Below are 19,810 nucleotides of genomic sequence, written 5' to 3'. Positions count from 1 at the left end.
TTTTTTTTTAAAAGTTTGAAATAAAAATTAGCGTTTTTCAAAATTTTTTTTCAAGATAAAGATTTGAGCAGATAAATATTTATTTATTTTTGTTTAACATAAAATTTTGTAGGTTTTGATTAAAAGTACTATGATCATAACCTTCATAATCAGTTTTTGAACCGATTGGTTCCCACTTGTCAAGATCTTTAACGAATCTCTCTTGTTTGGCTCTGACTGTGGGATAAGCCTCCGAACCAACAACAATGTAGTTGCCAGTCTCCTTCTGAGTAAGATTCAATTCATATGCCTCAATTAAGAGATCAGCCAACTTTTCAGGGTCACCCCACTGATTACCACTTAGATATTGGTCATTAAACTCCAAACGATTATGTATTGGTTTATAATGTTCCAACTTATTCTTGTAATCATTATAAAATTCAGACTATATAAAAAATAATATAAATGTTAGATTTGACATTAACATTAAAGATCGATCGTTTAACAATTACATTTAGAATTTCTGTTCTGAAAGTTCCTGGGCAGACCAGTGTAACGTTGATACCGAATGGTTTAACTTCGGCTGCATAGGCTTCGGTCAATCCGTTGACAGCGAATTTCGTTGCACAGTAAACACTTATTCCAGGCAATCCAATCAATCCAACTTTTGAGGAGATATTAAAGATCTGACCTGAACCTTGTTCTCTCATGATCGGAGTAATATTACGAAGTATGTTGAACACACTGAAAACATTGATATCGAAATTCTTTCGGACATCTTCATCGGCATTCTCTTCGAGTGCACCACATATTCCGTAGCCAGCATTATTCACCAAGACATCTATACGACCAAACCTCTCGATGGCTTCTTGAAACGATGCTCTGATACTCTCCTCATTAGTCAACTCTACTTGCACCGCCAAGAAATTAAAGGAATTTCCAATAGGTCCGACGGCATCAATCAAATGTTGTTTGTCTCTAGAGGTTCCAACAACTTTGTATCCATTTTGTAGTAACTTCTTTACGAATACCAATCCTAAACCTTTAGATGTACCGGTTACATACCAAACCTTTTCAACAGATATATTATTTTGCATCATATTTTTGTTTTTTAATTATAGTTTTAAAGATATCTAGATAACTAATTACAAATAGAATATAATTTATGAAATTATAATTTTGTTTGAATATAGTTTGCTCTATTTAATCTCCCTATTTATTGCATTTTTATTTAATTATTTGTTACCATATTAAATCATAACAATTGTACCTCTTATTTTTTTAGATTTATAAATACAATATTAAAAAAAAGATATATCATTGATGGTGTGTGGTATTAAGAGGTGGGGATTGAATTACAGTATTGTTTGAGATTCTCCTTCAACAGTAGTACAAGAATATTGAAATGTAGTGTAGATAGGGTTTTTCAAAAACTCTCATCTAAAATGATAAATAAAAGGGTTAATTATGGGGAACCTTTACTCCTACCAATTTAGACAAAAAAAAGTACAACCTAATTGAAATGTTCGAATTTATCTCTTAATAAAAAGTGTGTATTACTACCATTATTTTCTAATGAGATGTACAATCTCTCATTCTAAACTTTAAATAGGAATGATATCTATCTTTATATAAATTTATATATATATATATATATATATACAGTACAGTGTGATTGGTTAATTTTATCCATTTATATTTATATTTCAAAATCTATTGGTAGAGTGGTGAAAAAACAAAAGTGGAATTAGGGGTACCTCTACCAAAAACAGTTAATCTTGTCGATATTAAATCAAACTGTCATTTTTATTATATTATTGGCGATGCTTACTTTGAATCAACATTTATTATTGTTTGAGTATAAAAAAATTAATATTACCATTTAAAAAATCTTTTAAAGGAACAAATAAATTCAAACAATTCATACCACTTACTTATTATTCTAAAATAATAATAAATCTTAAAATGATCTCTCCGTTTTAAAAACAAATCTATTCTAATTTTAAACTCTATTTTTTCATATTTATTAAATCATTTATCTGTCTAACATTATCGGTTTCAATTAACCAATCTTGAAACTTTGACTCTACTAAATGCATGATATGACCTCTAATTTTCTGATCGGATGTAGATTGTTGAATCATCTTATGAAGTGATTGTATTGAGTTGGTTTTACTTGCAAGGCTTTTAGTATATTTAGGTGGTAATTCGCATGGATTAGACTAGGTTATGGATGTTAGTATTTTTGAACTTGATCTTTATAATGTTAATATATTTACTTTTGTTTTTCCTTTCATTAAAAATGGTACTGAAAAAGGATAGAAATCATCAGGTTCAATGATAGAATATATAGATGATGTATTATTACTATTATTTCCATTATTGTCGGTTATATTTAGATTTTTTAGCAATTCTGATGTTGTGTCGAGATTATTACTCTGATGTTGATTTGATGATGTTGTAGTTGTTGTTGTTGTTGATGTTGAATCTATTGTAGAGTCAGTTGGAATTCCTGGTGTTTTAAATATTAAAGGAGAGTCCCATAGGTTGCTAGAGAGGTTGGTTTGTATTTTCGATTGATGAATCTGTGCTTCCAACGTTGGATAATGTGTATTGTAAGGTGCTAATCTAATATCACTGCAATCTGAACTAATAATTGGTTTTTGATTTGTACATATATTTACATTTATATTGGTTGATGATCTTTTAATATTGTTAGTTATATATGTTTTGTTTGTAGTAGTAGTAGTAGTATTGTATTGGTGGATTACATACTTTATTCTAATTCCTTTGGTGAGTGCAATGATTGTCAATGATGAACAATCGCTCATCTCTATGTAGTCACAACATGGTCCGAGGACTATTGTACAGTCATGACAGCTGCTAATCGTAGTAATGGCAATGCTCACCAGTATATATATATTTGATTTTCTACAGTTGTTTATCATCAACTTGATTGGTTGTACAATGTTATTACTATCTGAACTATTATTATGGTTGTTGTTGTTGTTCAAACTGTTTGATGGGGTGGCTGTTCCATTAACAGATTGTAGTTTAGGTGATAATCCACCATTACTATTGTTGTTGTTGTTGTTATTGTTATTGCTAGTATTTCTTGTATTTCTTGGTGAATCTAATCTACTATTACTACTACTACTGTTGCTACTGCTACTAAAGCTACTATTACAATTGCTGCTATCGTCGTTCAAATAAAAGTCATTCTCTGTTCTTAAAATCGTTTTCTTAAATATATCAACTATTGAACATTGTTGTATTCTTTGTTTGGCATTCAATGATGGTATTAAAAGTTAGTATAATAATGTTGTAGGTTTTATTAATCCTATTAATCTTTATTTTTATTGGAACATACACATTAATATTATTAATATTGTTATTTATCATATTATTTTTTTTTATTTTTATTTATACATTATATATGATTATATACTAAAATTTATCACAAAAAACAAGTTATATTTGTTTTTATAGTTATTACTATTGTTTGTCACCTCAATTTTTTTTCATGAAAAAAAAAACATCACACAATTTTTTTTGTTTTTTTTTGCAATTTATTAATTAATTTTTGAAAAGATGCACAACAAAAAATTTTTTTGTCGAACTAAATGTTGAAAAACCAAACAATATAATTGCCTGCAAGATATAAACATTGAATATTGAATTGCAATAAATCGATACGATCTTTTGTTTCTCGTTGATAAATCTTGTATTCAATTCTACACATTTGATTTATGATCTTGCTTGTGGAATTTATTTGTTTTTTTGCACCAATTTTTTTGCTCCCAACCATGTATTGATAAAATTGGGGTTAAAGTTTGTGTGCAAAAAAAAATTTATATTTTTAGATAATAAAAAAATTAATTTTCATTAAATCATTGGGAGTACATTCATTTTCATTACATTTTTTTTTTCTTTTTATAATATAACAAAGTAACAAGTTTAATTAATAGAAATGGATTCAAATCCTCATGTATATGCAGGTGTTGAAGCAGGGTATTGTTGTTTTATATATATGTTAGATATATCAAACATATTCAAAGTTAATATTAATTTTTAATCTTTTATATATAACTACAAAGTGGAACTGGATTCACACTGGCAATTGCAAGTGGTACCCCAGATAATATAGTTGATAGAGTGTCGATTCCCACTACTACACCAGATGAAACAAAGGCAAACGTTTTGGAGTGGTTGCGTGGAAAGAAGTTCAGTTCGATCGGAGTTGCCTCGTTTGGTCCCATCGATCTCGATACAAAGAGTAGCACTTTTGGATTCATCACCACCACTCCGAAACCAATGTGGGGAAACACAAACATCTTGGGATGGTTCGATGAGTTCCAATGTCCAAAGAAGTTTGATACCGATGTCAATGGTGCTGCTATCTCTGAGACCTTCCACGGAAGACATGAACGTGGTGCCATTAGCTCGTGTGCATATATCACCGTCGGAACCGGTGTAGGAGTTGGAGTGGTCGCCAACGAAAAACCAATTCATGGATTGGTTCACCCAGAGGGTGGACATATATTGTAAGTTGTTAACAATGTTAATAGTTATAGAACCAATAAATTCTAATGCGCTAAAAAACAGTACAAAGTTGTTGGAGGATGATCAATTCCAAGGAACATGTCCATTCCACGGAAATTGTATTGAAGGATTAGTAAGCACTGGTGCAATATCAAAGCGTCTCGGTGTTACAGCTGATAAACTATCAGTGATCCCCGATGATGATCCAGTTTGGCAGATCGTTGGTCACTACTTGGCAGAGTTGTGTGCAACAATCACTTGCATCATGTCGCCACAAGTCATTGTATTGGGTGGAGGAGTGCTCAATCGAACTATTCTCTACCCAATTATTCGTGATGAACTATTAAAGATTTTAAATGGATATATTAAATCCGAATTTTTAACTAAAGGTATGATCATTCATATTTTCTTTGTATTTTTTATTATGATTCCAACTAAATAATTTCTTCACATTCTATAGAAAATGTTCATAAATATATTGTTCAATCACCTTTTGGAAGTAATGCAGGCATTGTCGGTGCATTAGAGTTGGCAAGAAGAGCACACTTGGAGAAAAATTAAAGTAAAAGTTTGGAAAAAGAAAACAATCACACAGTCTTCAAATAAATTGTATAGAGCAAAAAACACATATTTATAATATACACAAAATTTTTATTTTTTTTCTTCATATCTACAAAACTTAACTTTTTTGAATATTAAAGATTAGAATTATTTAAATTTATTTATTTATTTTTATGTTTAAAAGAATTTATATTTTTAATTCATATATAATGGTTGATTTTGTTGAGATTCTGAAAGTTGATTTAGACGAGCTTCATAAGTAGCAGAGGTAAGTTTCAAGAAAACTTGTTCCAATGATGTTTGACTGACAGAGTAATCCTCAACCATGAAGTGCAATTGTTGTTGGATTACATCAAAGATATCGCTAACCTTTACATCACGACCACCGCTCTTGCTTGGGAGTTCAAAGTTTACGATAAGATCGTGACGATCCAAAAGCTCAATGCCTGGGAGGGTACGCTCGATAATCTCAATACCAGTCTCCAGGTACTCTTTCTTCAACTTAAAGTCAATCGAGTAACCTGAACCAAACTTGGATTTGACGTGTTGAATTGATCCTAAGCAAGTGAATTTACCGTCTTTCATAATAGAGACACGTTGACAGAGTGCTTCACATTCCTCCATCGAGTGAGTTGTGATGATGATAACCTTGTTGGCACCGAGTTCAGAGATGACATTCCACATGAATCTACGAACTTGTGGATCACAACCACTGGATGGCTCATCCAAGAAGACAACAGATGGATTGCCCAACATAGCGATGGAGAGTGATACCTTACGTTTGTTTCCACCAGAGTAACCACCGGTGTTGGTGTTACCCAATCCTTGCAAATCCATCATACTCAAGAATGCCTCAACAGTCTCTCCGATTTGATGCTCTGGAATACCTTTGATACGACAGTAGAGCCAGAGTTGTTCACGACCAGATAACAATGGAATTAGAGCGTCGAATTGTGGACACGATCCAATCGATCTGAGAGCCTTTGAACGTTGAGAGATCAAGTCGAATCCATTGATAGTTGCACTACCAGCAGAGGCAACCAAATCACCAGACAACATTGAAAGAGTTGTTGTCTTACCGGCACCGTTCATACCTAGTAAACCAAAGGTCTGACCACGTGGAATACCTAGGGTGGTATTGTTAACGGCAATCTTAGCTGGATTCTTTCCTTTACCTGGGAACATCTTGTGAAGTTCACGCATGACCAATACTTCATCGTTATCCTTCAAGGTATGTAGACGTTGACGCTCAGAAGTGACATCACTGTCTTCATCATCTGGTACCTTTGGAGATTGCACATTCTTTGGATTCTTCAAAGCACCTTTGATCTCTGGAGCATAGTCCAAGAGGAGAATCCAGATTGTCCAAACAACAGCGTGTCCAGCCAAGTAGATGAGTGGAGCTCCACAAACCTTGATATCCCAGTAGCTATCGATCTTGAATTGACCAAGACGCATTGTTCCTGGGAAATTAACAGTCATAATCATGATACGTCCAAGAGCATAGATTGGTGAGACAGCGTAAAAGATGTAGTCAATAACATCGGATGCAGTTTGGATACCTGAGCTTTGCTCTACAATGGTTTGGATACGAAGATTGATCGAGGTGATCAACATGACCAAACCGATACCAAAGTGAATACCAAATATGGCACCAGTTGCTTTACCATGAGTAGTGTATTTGTATGAGAGAATGTAGGAGAATGGAATGGCACCAAAAGCAAAGAGCAATTGAGCCAAGAGAATGATTCCGAATTGATCGGCAAAGTGCGATTCAACACCTGCAAGTACACCAGAGACAATGAATACAAGGACAATAGCAAAGAGGTAGTCCCAAAGAAGATTGGAAAGCCAATAGACGTATTTCTTACAACCAGAGATGTAAAGAAGACGCTTGATGTTTGATACACGTTCAACACACATATTACCAGCGAACGATGCAGCCATCAAAGAATATCCACCCATGAAGAGTATGGTAAAGTATACTACTGCATTCATATCGACAGAGCTGACCGCCGCTTCAATGGCAGAGAGTACATGTGGGAATGGAGCACTCGATGTTGTAATACCAATGTTTGTTTTGTTTCTAAGGATAGCATCGTGAACAAAGTTGACTTGTGTTGGTGTTGCGTGGAGGTAACCTTTGTTGTAATAAACATTGTAAGCAAGTTGTTGATCACTAATTGGTTGAGTAAAATTGAGAGCACTGGTCGAGTTGACAAAGTTCTTCTTTAGGTAATCAGACATATCATATGGCGACGGAATGGCAAAGAGTTCAGATCCATATGGTGCATTCTTTAAGATATCGTAGTTGTGACCTGGAACGTTGATTGGAATGATATTGGAAGAGTCGTAGTTGGCATTGGAGAAAGTGAGTGGCACAGTTACATTGTTGAAATAATCACCATCGATACGAAGTTCCTTGTAGACAACGATCGAAGAACAAATAATAACAGCTGGAACCAAGATGGTTAAGAAGAAACTCTTCAAGTCCTTCTTCGAGGTATGTAATCTCTTGATAATGAGACCCTTCAGCTGTTGCTTCCAGCTGACACCGACAGATGATGTAGAGATTGCTCTCTTGATTGCCTCTTCATTGTGATTTTCATTAGCATTGATATTGAATTGTCCACCATGTCCATGCTTTCCTTCTTGACCAATACGAAGGAATACTTCTTCCATTGTGGTAACAGAGATACCATAGTTACCAACACCAAGATATTGTTTTTGTTGGTCGAGTGCCTTGAAGAATGGAACGAATTGGTCAACTGAAGATGTTGGAAGACGGTAACTCAGCTCAGTACCAGCATCTGAGAGTACAACTGCCTCTTGAATGTGTTGTTGGATAAAGTTTGTAACACCTTCAGAGTTGCAGGCATTTGGAATCTTGGCCAATGTCAAGAGATAACCGATACCAAACTTCTTCTTCAAGAAGAGACTGCTTCCATCACAACGAAGACGACCATGTGAAATGATGGCAATACGATCACCAAGGAAATCAGCTTCATCCATAAAATGTGTTGTGAGAATAATGGTACGACCTTGCTTGTATTTCAAAAGGAAATCCCAGACACCTCTTCTCGACAATGGATCCATACCAGTGGTAACTTCATCCAAGAAAATGACTTCAGAACGACCAATGAATGCGATACCGAGACAAAGCTTACGTTTCTGACCACCAGAAAGAGTACCTGCTTGAGCATTAATCTTTTCAGCTAATCCAATTTCTTGAGCCATCTTCTCGGCTTCAGTTTGGACTTGTTTTCCACTCAATCCTTTCAAAGCGGCGTAAATCTTCAAGTGCTCTAAGACGGTTAGCTCTTTCCAGATGATATCGTGTTGTGGACATACACCAAGAGTACGACGTACATTGTTCATTTGTGAGTTGATAGAATAACCTTGAACCCAGGCATCACCGCTAGTTGGTGGAAGTAGACCTGTCAACATACCGATAGTAGTTGATTTACCGGCACCATTATGACCGAGGAATGCATGAATTTGATCTGAATACATATCCAAAGACAATTCATCGACGGCTACTCTCAAACCGTTTCCAGTTTGGAATTCCTTTCTAAGACTACGAATGCTAACAGTTACATTCTTACGAACCTCTGTTGGAATCGATTCAATATCTTCATTGCTACCGAACGACTCGAGATCGGCTGACATGAGAGATGGATCTTTCTTTTCAGAGATCCAATAGCTCTTCTTGAAACAAAAGTTCCATGGCTTGCTTGTACCAAACTCACCAGATACAATATTATTCAAATACCAATAGATTACCAAATAGAGAACAATGTCGACCAACATCATCAAAATGATACCTCCAACAGAAGTATTATTAGTTGGGTGAGCCATGACATCAATCAAATCCTTGGTAGCAATTTCATAGTTTGCGCAAGCAAAACCAATTGGTGATATTAAAGAAAGTAAATATTTAACTGATTTTGACATATCGGCTTTGGAAATGAAAATACCAATAACAGCCAATACCAAAACTGCAATGAATGTTAAAATACCAGCAAATTTAGAATTATTAAAGAAAATACTAATTTTAAAAATAAATAAATTAGGTATTAATAAATAATAATAGTATAAAGAGATTAATATATACATACCTGGCAATGAAACCAATGAGAATCAAAGTGAATAAATAAAAAAGATATAAAACTACCAGAGTTCCCCAATCTGTATGGTATACTAAATTACTGGCTCTATTCATAATGTAGACTATTAAAGTAACTGGAATACCAATCATCAAAGAAGTGATTGTCCAACTGAGGAAATATGGGAGATCGTTCATACCCATCATTTTCATACCCTCACGAATTTTAGTTTCCTTCTCAATGACCAACTCAGTGATGAGACGGAATGAAAAGATAAAGAGAGCAGCAGTAATGAATACACCACCTGCATTCTTGTAGATAGCATCACGACCGTCATTCCAAGATTGCCAATTTGCATTGTATGGGTTTGGATAACGCTTGGAACCGACTGCAATTTGTGAAACATTGACACCGAGATGATTCATAATAGATTGATCCATTGCAACTTGGAGTGACTCAAAACCTGATGAGGTATACTCTTTGGCATCTTCATCTTTGTTGTATTGGTCATCAGTTGCTGGAGTGTTGTCAGCATCCATTCTGATTGCGTAACTGAATGGATTGGTGGAAGACAATGCACCACCAGTATTGTTGAACCATATACCTGCGAAAATTGATTTCGAATGATTGGCAAAGAATGCCTCCATTACAGTGGAACTCGAGAATGGCAAGAAATAACTCTGACTCTCATTAAGAGAGATCTCAGCCAACACTGAGATTTGTGTTTGTAAATTCAATAAGACTGCAGCCTCGTCAGCTGACAATGGGGTTGGACCATATAAAATTTGATTATCCGATCCAACTCTAAACGCTAAAGGATGAACCGTTGATAAATCATAATCTGGTTTAAATGATTGAATTAAACCTAATAAAAGAAATATTAAAAAATAAATATATAAATAAGTATTTATAAATAAAGTAATAATTTTAAAGATAACTTACCTAAAATCATAAAAAGAATACCAACTATTACCAATGGGAATACTATTTCACAACAGATTCCAACTTTGGATTTCTTTTTCAATAACAAATTCTTGTATAATAGAATTTTAAGTTGACTACCAAATTCCATTTTTTAATGAGAACAAATAAGATATAAAAAAATATAAAAAAAAAAAAGTTTAAATATTTCAAGTAGATTTGAAATATTTATATTGAGATAACTATATATTACTATTAAAACTGTAAAAGAAAACTAATGTAAAAAAAAAACCTAAAATAATACAAATTATAAATTATTTAGTTTAAAGATTATTATATATTGTAAATTGTATATTTCTGTATTAGTCAACTTTAAAAGTTTAATATATATAGAAATAGTTCCTAATTTCTGGTTGACCTTCAGATTTGACTCTAACCCAAAATTAAATTAAAAAAATTAATTAAAAATACTTTAATCACAATAAATATAAATAGGTCAACTATCTGAAAATTAAAATGGGGTAATATAATTATAGATGGGTCAAGAGAATCATAGAGAACAATAAATAGGTTGGAACAATGAGTATGTGGGGGTGGGTAATTTATGAATGGTTGGTTGATGAGGTCTGCGTGTGTACAGACCGACGGGTATTGTATCAGATTGATTTGGTTTGTTTCGTGGTGTATTTTAGTGGAGTTATATCGATTCCTTATAACCCAAGAAACTTTAATGATACTTATTGACAGAAATTGTTTCTTAAAGATTGAGGTTTTTTAAGCACTCTCTATGATTTGAGTCTTGAATAATAAAGCGAGTAAAAATAAAAGTGGTAAATCAGTTAGGGGTTACAATTAAAATTTTTCATTTTTTTTGCAAAAAAATATAAACTACTCATTTTTTTGCAACTATTTGAAGTTCTCCTGACTTTAACACAGTATTGTGTAATTGCACAATGACGATTCTGATTGTTTAATTAATCTTTTTTTTGTGGTTATATAAATTAAATTCAACGAATTTATTAAAAAGGTTCAGTTGTGTTTTGCAAAAACATTAAATTAATTTTTTTTTTACTTTATATATCACAAACCCAAATATAAATTTGGATGAACCCAATAACAATCACAAAAAACATTGTTTGAGCATCATAAAAAGATCTTATATCGAATTGATGTTTCATTAACTAATTACGAGTTTTACCCTTTAAAAAATGTAGTATAAACAACTTTTTTTTTTGTAATTTTTGCATCTTTAAATTAAAAATCTTTTGGTCGTTTTTTTTGGATTGAGGCTTAATATATTATGATTTTTTCATATTTTTTGGTGTATGATTCAAATGATTATCAAATTTTTTGGGGTTACAACTTTTAATATCCTTTTTTAAGGATACACCTCTAACTAATATTATATTTACCTTTTTATTTTTGTATTTGAAAAAATTTTATAATCAAATAATTGTTGTTTAATTTTATGATTTTTTTATATTTTTGTTGAGGAAAACATTTTTTTTTGGTTTTTTTTAATACAAGTTTTTAATTATATATTTTATTTAAGTTATTGTTGAAAGAATATTATTTAAAAAAAATGTTCAATTATATAGTAATTGCTCACCTTCTCTTTCTCTTTCTGAATATTGATCGAGACGCTCTTCGTGTTTGGATGATGTCAACTTGAGGAATACTTGTTCCAATGATGTTTGACTGACAGAGTAATCATCCATGATATGTGCCAATTGATTTTGGAGAGTAGAGAAGATCTCTGATACCATGATCGGTTTGTGTGTATTGTTTGGAAGTTCAAAGTTGGCAATGAGATCGTGTTGATCCAGCAAGAAAGACGATGGGAACTCTCTCAATACCATATTAATACCAGTTTCGTAATACTCTTTCTTGAATTTGATGTCAATTGAGTAACCTGAACCAAACTTGGATTTGATATGTTGATTCGAACCAAGACAAGTGAATTTACCGTCTTTCATAATAGAGATACGTTGACAGAGTGCTTCACATTCCTCCATCGAGTGAGTTGTGATGATGATAACCTTGTTGGCACCGAGTTCAGAGATGACATTCCACATGAATCTACGAATCTCTGGGTCACAACCAGTTGATGGTTCATCCAAGAAGACAACAGATGGATTGCCCAACATAGCGATGGAGAGTGATACCTTACGTTTGTTTCCACCAGAGTAACCGTGACAGTTGCTGTTTCCAATTGGTTGCAAATCCATCATAGTGAGGAATGCCTCGACAGTCTCTCCGATTTGATGCTCTGGAATACCTTTGATACGACAGTAGAGCCAGAGTTGTTCACGTGCTGTTAACAATGGAATTAGAGCGTCGAATTGTGGACACGATCCAATCGATTGAAGTGCTTCCGATCGCTCTGAAATTAAGTCGTATCCATTGATAGTTGCACTACCGGCGGATGGAATGATATCACCAGACAACATTGAAAGAGTTGTTGTCTTACCGGCACCGTTCATACCTAGTAAACCAAAGGTCTGACCACGTGGAATACCGAGGGCAGTGTTGTGTACTGCAATCTTTTTGGGATTCTTTCCTTTGGATCTGAAAACACGATGTAATCCTTTGATAACTACGACCTCTTGGTTGTGGTCAAGACTGTGTAGACGAACTCTTTCAGCAGCGACATCAGAGTCTTCGTTTGGCTCGGGATTTGGAGATGCATTGTTTCTTGGGTTCTTCAATTTACCACGAATCTCTGGAACGAGATCGAGAATGAAGAGCCACGATAACCAGAGAATCATGTGACATGCCAAAAACAAGATCGGAGCACCACAAGCATTCCATGCCCATTGATTTTCAATCTTCATCTCACCGACTCTAGAGAATCCTGGGAATTTAGAATTGAGAATCATTACTTTGGCGAGACAAAACACAGGGGAGATTATAAAGAATACATAATCAACAATATCTCCTTTTTTTTGGAGATCCAAGTCGGAGTTTTGGTAAGTGTCTATTCTGATCTTCATTGTGGTCAATAGGAAAATGAATGCCAAAGCAAAATGAATTCCAAAGATGGAGCCGGTTGCCTTTCCATGTGTCTTGAATAGATATGACATTAAATATGCGAGAGGGATGATACCGAAACTGTAGAGTATTTGAGCTAGGAATATCAAACCAAATTTACCACTGAACTCATCGACGACAGAGACAATAACTGCAGAAATAACAATATTGATAATCAGAGCAAAGATATAATCCCATACTAAATTGGACAGCCAATAGACATATTTCTTACAACCAGAGATATAGAGAAGACGTTTGATATTGAAATTACGTTCAGCACAAACATTTCCTGCAAATGAACCAGCCATCAATGAATAGCCACCCATGAACAACAGAATAAAGTAGAGAATAGCATTTCGGTTGACCTCTTGGGATTGAAGTTGGAAAGTTGTCAAAACATGTTTGAATGGTAGACTAGTAGTAACTATACCAATGTTGTTGGTAATATTTCTTAGCAGTGAATCGGTGAGCATATTCATGTGCATCGGTATCGAATGAACATAATCAATGTTGAACAAAACAGTGTAGGAAAGAGTAGAGTTGGTTGTATTGGGTGCTGTGAAATTCTGGTTGAATGAGGTAAGGAGATTGAATGCACCTGCATCATTAGTGTAGTTTTTCTCGAGATAGTCATCCAGATCGTTCGGAACCATACGAAGTTCATTGAAGTACGGTGAACTTCTAAATGCTTGGATATCGTTATCGATGGTTTTGATTGGAATGTAGTTTTTGTTTCCAAAGTCTGACATGTTGAAAGTGAGTGGTGTCAATGGGTGTACTTCCTCATCTTCACCTACAAACTTATAGACGACAATCGCTGCTCCAAGAATGATACCCGGAAGTAGAATGGACAGTGTGAAAGATTTCAAGTCTTTGTAGCTAGTTTGAAGACGCTTAATAATAAGTCCTTTGAATTGCTGCATCGGACTTCTCTCAAGTGATGTTGTTGAAATTGCTTTTTTGACGGCAGCTTCATTACGATTCTCGTTGGCATTCAAATTGAATCCTTTAGCATTGTTTCTAGTCTCTTGACCAATACGAAGGAATACTTCTTCCATTGTAGTAACAGAGATACCATATCCACCGAGACCGAGAAGAATCTTTTGTTGATCCAACTCACGGAAGAATGGAACAAACTGAGTAACTGAAGATGTTGGAAGACGGAAACTCAACTCGGTACCGACATCAGAGAGGACGGCTGCCTCTGGAATAAATTGTTGAACAAACTGAGTAACTTGAGCGGTGTTGCATACATCGGCCACCTTTGCACAAGTCAAGAGATAACCGATACCAAACTTCTTCTTCAAGAAGAGACTGCTTCCATCACAACGAAGACGACCATGTGAAATGATGGCAATACGATCACCAAGGAAATCAGCTTCATCCATAAAATGTGTTGTGAGAATAATGGTACGACCTTTTTTGTATTTCAAAAGGAAATCCCAGACACCTCTTCTCGACAATGGATCCATACCAGAGGTTACTTCATCCAAAAAGATAATCTTTGAATGACCAATGAATGCGATACCAAGACAAAGCTTACGTTTCTGACCACCAGAAAGAGTACCAGCTGGTGCATTAATCTTTTCACCCAATCCAATTTCAAATGCCATCTTCTCGGCTTCTTCATCTACGTGCTTCGAAGTTATACCCTTTAGTGCAGCGTAGATCTTCAAGTGCTCGAATACAGTCAACTCTTTCCAGATGACATCGTGTTGTGGACATACACCAATTACATTTCTAACTTGACTCATCTGAGATGCAATCGAATGTCCATCGATGAAAGCATCACCACCAGTTGGTGGAATCAAACCTGTCAACATACCGATAGTAGTTGATTTACCGGCACCATTATGACCGAGGAATGCATGAATCTGGTCAGAGTGCATATCTAAATACAATCCATCGACAGCTGTTCTCAGACCGTTACCAGTGTGGAACTCCTTTTTCAAGTTCTTAATGGAAACAGTTACACTCGAGGCAGACTCAACAGGTGTCATCTCTACATCATCGTTTTGTTCGTGGTCATTCATGATCGATTCGTAAGACTTACGACGTGGACGCCAGTAATTTGGAGAGATTGGGAAATACCATGGCTCGGTAACACCAAATTCACCTGGAATGACCTTGTCAAGATAGGCCAACAGCAATACATAAATGACGGCATCCAACAACATCATTCCAGTTTCTTCATACTCTGTTGGATAAATTGATTTATCTTGATCTTCACCATTGTAATCTTTCAGAGCAACCGTATAGATTGCACAATTGAAACCGATTGGAGCTATTAAACTTATCAATAGTTTTAAATGTTTACTGAAATTCTCTTTTGCAACGAATATACCTGCAACAGAAAGTCCAACAACAAAGAACAATGACATAATACCTGCAAACTTTGATTTATCAAAGAATAAACTAGTTTTGATTATATTCATTAGTTACAAAATGTTAACAATATAAATATTAAACAGAACTTACCTTAATACACATGCCAATTGAATTAATGCAATGAAATACAAAATGAATAAAAGTAACATTATACCAAAGTTGGCATGCTTGATGATCGCGGATGCATAGAGAATGATTAATATGACAAGGGTAATAGGAATACCAATGTAGAGTGATTGGATTTGCCAAGAGAGATAGTATGCAATGTCACTCATACCGATCATTTTCATTCCTTGACGGATTCTTGTTTCCTTTTCAACGACGAGATCAACTATCAAACGGTAGCCAAAGAAGAATATTGCAGCGGTAATGATAACACCAGCCATATTACGATAGATTAAATCTCTTGCAGTTCTCCAGGTCTGCCATTGCTCGGTGAATGGATCTGGGAAGAGTCGAGCGGTAACACCTAGATTACGTTGGAAGTTGCCGAGTGTACTTAAAACTGCATTATCGACAGCGGTTTGCAACGAAGCAAACCCTCTTGAAGCATATCCAAGCGAGTTTCCAAATTGTTCTGTAATCTTATCGGTCGGTGGCAATACATCGGAATCCATTCTGATCGAGTATTGGAATGGGTTGTTGGCAGAGGCAGTCTGGTTCGTCGGGAACCACAATCCAAGTTTAACAGATTCACTGTTGTTGGCATAATAGCTGTCCATCTGCTCGAGTGACTCCATGCCTTTAAATTGATTCTCTGCATTCGGATTGAACAGTTTAACCTGATCGATGATCAATTTAACGACTGCCTTTTGTTCGGTGTTCAATGAACTGGAAGGTCCATAGATAACCGTATTATTTTGGACAAGTAATCCAAATGTTGGTATTGGATGATCTTCTGATTTAGCTTTAAATAAAACAAAAATTGCTATAAAATAGATAGAAAAAAAATTAATTTTTTGTTTTTTTTTTTTTTTTTTTGTTTTTAACACATAGCTATGTGATCTTGGACAATTGAGAAACTTACACATCATGACCATTAATAGCACGATGAGTGCAACTGGAAAAGCAATATCGCAACATATTCCAACTTTTGATTTCTTTTTTAATAAACAATTCTTTTGTAACAAGACTTTAAGCTGTGAACCAAAAGCCATTTTAAAAATTTAACTATAAAAATAGTTGGTGAAAAATTAATAAATATTAATATTCCTTAAGTTCGATGAATTAAATAAATATGGAGATCAATGAAAACATGTGTTTTTATTTTTATGAGGTGAATGATATAATAATTGTATAACTATGAAATGATTATTTTTATATTTTATATTTTATATTATATAATTATTCATTTTTCATTTACAAAGTATTTCGTTAGGTTCTTAAATAAAATAAATATGAAACGACATCATCACATATCTCTCCACAACGCAAAAATTGATTTTATCTATGGACTGATTTAGAATCTCACACTTTTATTTGTTTGTTAATTTGTGGTTATATTCTATATAATTTGTTGTGTGTGTGTATGTTGATGCAAAATTGTGGGTGTGATTTCCGTTTGTGTAAATATATATTTATTAAAATAAACAAACAATTATGGACAAAACGAATTATCTGTAATTCCAATAAAATTAACAAATAATAACTTACTATTTATGATTGATTAATATCTATCTCTCAGTGTCTCTCTCTCTATGTAATTAATTATTTTTTTTTCAAATTATTTGATTAGGTAATGAATATTTGATTTGTAGTTTGGGCAAAGGGTCACAATTAACAATATCCCTCTTATGTATTTTTAATCTATTTATAATGGGATTAAATTATTGAATCACAAATATTATTATTATTTGATGATAGAATATGATTATAATAAAAATTTATTTATAACTTTGAAAAGAATGAAATAAACTATAAATCACTGAAACAGTTTAAATATACAAGCGTCTGGGTGCTTTTTTGGTCATTTTACGAGCCAGCCTGCATCTCCAAGTTTCAACTTATCAATAAAATAGACGTGTGGTAATATGAAATATTTTTAGATAGTCTTCAGGTGGGTGAATAGTGAAATCTATTAAATTATACATACTGATGCTTCGATTCACTGAAGTGTACACATTCATGTTTGACTTCTAAGTCTACCCAGCCAAAGGTTATTAATAAACTCTGTTGAATGTTGTGAGTGGCAATCATTATGCTACATTATAATTCGACTTGATATTACCCTTTCATTCTAAATGTTTGTCAAAGTCACACCTCAGAACTAGAGTTGATTCATTATTCTATCACCACTATATAACCTAATAAAAGAGTGAATCACACTCTTGTTTTAGTTTTTTATTTTTTTTTTAAATTTGATTTTTGACATCATAATTTTTTTTAACATCTTAAGCTGTTGTTTAGCACCCTGATAAAAATACCTCATTATTTGAACTTTTTTTTTTTAGATCGGTTGCATTGAACTCGGATTATTTAATTTTTTTTTTTGATTAAATAAATAAAAAAAAAAAAACAAAACATTATTTAAGTTTAATATTAAATTTATTTAAATAATCAAATAATAATATCAAAGAACTGTTTGAAGAAAGACCATGAAATTTAAACTACAGATAATAAAACAAATAAAAAAATTTTTTTAAACTTTGATTTTTTTTTTTTTTTTTTCAGATCCAAATTTGGCTTTTTTTGTATTTATTATTTTTAAAAATCATGTCCATATATATAAATTACATTATTTTAATATATTTTGTTGACATGTCGACCTTTATACTATTATAAATAAATTAATATTTTTTGTTTTGTTTATTTTATTTTTAGAAATATAAATATATTTTTATACATATATGGATATTTATTTGATAATTCTCATAGTTATTACAGGTTTCTTTTTCATTGTAACAAACCTTATTAAAACACTTTTATTCAGCTTTATATCATTTCAACTGATAACACCTCACCACCAACATTATATAAGTGAGTAAACAATAAGAAACAACATCTGAATTATCTAGATAATATAAGATAAAATAATCTTAAGTGGTGTTTTTTTTTTCTTTTGAAGGTAACATTTTTATTTAATTTAAATTTTTCAACTTCATTGTCCAATTTTTTTAATTAAATTTATTTTGTTCATTTTATTTTATTATTATTAAATAGATAGAATTAGTAGTTTTTAAAAACAAAAAAATGGAATATAAAGATAAAATTATAAATATTTTGAATCAGGGTGGAGATGGAACTGTCAGTGGTTTGAAAGATGAATTTGATCTCACTGTCTATTTGTTGCATCTTGCTACTGTAGAGAGTGGTTGGTCCTGCATTGGAATCGAAGAGAGTGCAAAGGATACGAATAAGAATGATTCCAACAACAAGCCACCAGCAGGTTGGAATGCTAACAAGGATGCATTCACATTGGTCTACAAAAATAACAAAGATCCTGCTGTCACATTCGTCTTGAAGTGTCTTAGAATCGGACATACTCTACTTGTTAACGCAATGCAACACCATAGTCCAGCTAAAATATATACATTAGATATTGAGTAAGTTTTATATTTTTATAACTTCTATGCATTAACTTACTAAAAAATAAATCAATTTTAGTATTACACAACTTGTTAATCCATCGTTCAAACTAATGGCAAACTATAAGGATGCATTCAAACATTTAGATCAGCTTTTAGCATTATATGAGACTTCGATTTTGGTCAACGTAGCACCAGATTCACCACTGAAGGAATCGTCACATTCCGCTTCGTCGTCACAATCGAGAAGACATCCAGAGCAAGAGCACTCATCAACACATATGGATCACCCACCCCAATCGCATAATCCACCACCGATGGTTTCACCGGTTGGTGGCGGTGGCATTGGAGGATATCCATTGGGAGGTGGAAGACCTCAATTTAGCACAGGCGACTCTGACCTCTACCCAACTGGTCTACCAAATCTTCCAAACATGGTGGGTGGTGGTTCATTCCGTCCCAACTTCCCTGGCGCCGGTACTAGCATTGGACCAAATCACCCAGGATTCGGTAGAGTTCATTTCCCGCACGGTGATGACAGTAGCGGACTGCCATTTGGTGAAAGATTGCCCAGAGGTGCAGTGCCACCAGGAGCTAGATTCGATCCATTCGGTCCACCAGGTTCGAAGCCATCCGGTCGTCAAGGTGGATATGGTGATGAAATGCCACCTCCAGGTTTTAACGTAAATATCATTGAATAACCAACCACAAAGAACACAATTCTAACAAACCAAACTACTATACAATAACTATAGGATT

General features: G+C 33.7%; 6 protein-coding genes across 6 annotated transcripts; 2 read left to right on the top strand and 4 right to left on the bottom strand.

Annotated features, from left to right (window-relative positions):
- Positions 1 to 79: 79 nt before the first annotated feature.
- On the bottom strand, positions 80 to 1,079 carry PPL_07554 (SDR family oxidoreductase; the record flags this gene model as incomplete). The annotated part of the gene is made up of 2 exons (XM_020578389.1): positions 80 to 424; positions 492 to 1,079. The coding sequence occupies 2 exons, from the start codon at positions 1,077 to 1,079 to the stop codon at positions 80 to 82; spliced, it is 933 nt and encodes a 310-aa protein (XP_020431624.1).
- A 909-nt stretch (positions 1,080 to 1,988) lies between these two features.
- Positions 1,989 to 3,721, bottom strand: tbccd (tubulin binding cofactor C domain-containing protein; the record flags this gene model as incomplete). The annotated part of the gene is made up of 3 exons (XM_020578388.1): positions 1,989 to 2,201; positions 2,259 to 3,221; positions 3,620 to 3,721. The coding sequence occupies 3 exons, from the start codon at positions 3,719 to 3,721 to the stop codon at positions 1,989 to 1,991; spliced, it is 1,278 nt and encodes a 425-aa protein (XP_020431623.1).
- A 228-nt stretch (positions 3,722 to 3,949) lies between these two features.
- On the top strand, positions 3,950 to 5,082 carry PPL_07552 (uncharacterized protein; the record flags this gene model as incomplete). Its single annotated transcript, XM_020578387.1, has 4 exons — positions 3,950 to 3,990; positions 4,077 to 4,523; positions 4,585 to 4,910; positions 4,982 to 5,082. 4 exons carry the CDS (start codon positions 3,950 to 3,952, stop codon positions 5,080 to 5,082), a joined length of 915 nt encoding a protein of 304 aa, XP_020431622.1.
- A 195-nt stretch (positions 5,083 to 5,277) lies between these two features.
- abcA5 (ABC transporter A family protein) lies at positions 5,278 to 10,260 on the bottom strand (the record flags this gene model as incomplete). The annotated part of the gene is made up of 3 exons (XM_020578386.1): positions 5,278 to 9,130; positions 9,201 to 10,053; positions 10,131 to 10,260. The coding sequence occupies 3 exons, from the start codon at positions 10,258 to 10,260 to the stop codon at positions 5,278 to 5,280; spliced, it is 4,836 nt and encodes a 1,611-aa protein (XP_020431621.1).
- A 1,435-nt stretch (positions 10,261 to 11,695) lies between these two features.
- Positions 11,696 to 16,684, bottom strand: PPL_07550 (uncharacterized protein; the record flags this gene model as incomplete). The annotated part of the gene is made up of 3 exons (XM_020578385.1): positions 11,696 to 15,554; positions 15,618 to 16,434; positions 16,555 to 16,684. The coding sequence occupies 3 exons, from the start codon at positions 16,682 to 16,684 to the stop codon at positions 11,696 to 11,698; spliced, it is 4,806 nt and encodes a 1,601-aa protein (XP_020431620.1).
- A 2,032-nt stretch (positions 16,685 to 18,716) lies between these two features.
- On the top strand, positions 18,717 to 19,752 carry psmF1 (proteasome inhibitor PI31 family protein; the record flags this gene model as incomplete). Its single annotated transcript, XM_020578384.1, has 2 exons — positions 18,717 to 19,069; positions 19,131 to 19,752. The coding sequence occupies 2 exons, from the start codon at positions 18,717 to 18,719 to the stop codon at positions 19,750 to 19,752; spliced, it is 975 nt and encodes a 324-aa protein (XP_020431619.1).
- Between the last annotated feature and the right edge of the window lie 58 nt (positions 19,753 to 19,810).

The sequence above is a fragment of the Heterostelium album genome, assembly GCF_000004825.1.
Source record: "Heterostelium album PN500 unplaced genomic scaffold PPL_contig17, whole genome shotgun sequence".
Lineage (NCBI taxonomy): Eukaryota > Evosea > Eumycetozoa > Acytosteliales > Acytosteliaceae > Heterostelium > Heterostelium album.
The sequence above is the reverse complement of the archived record's forward strand: the minus strand, read 5'-3'. Positions and strand labels throughout refer to the sequence as shown.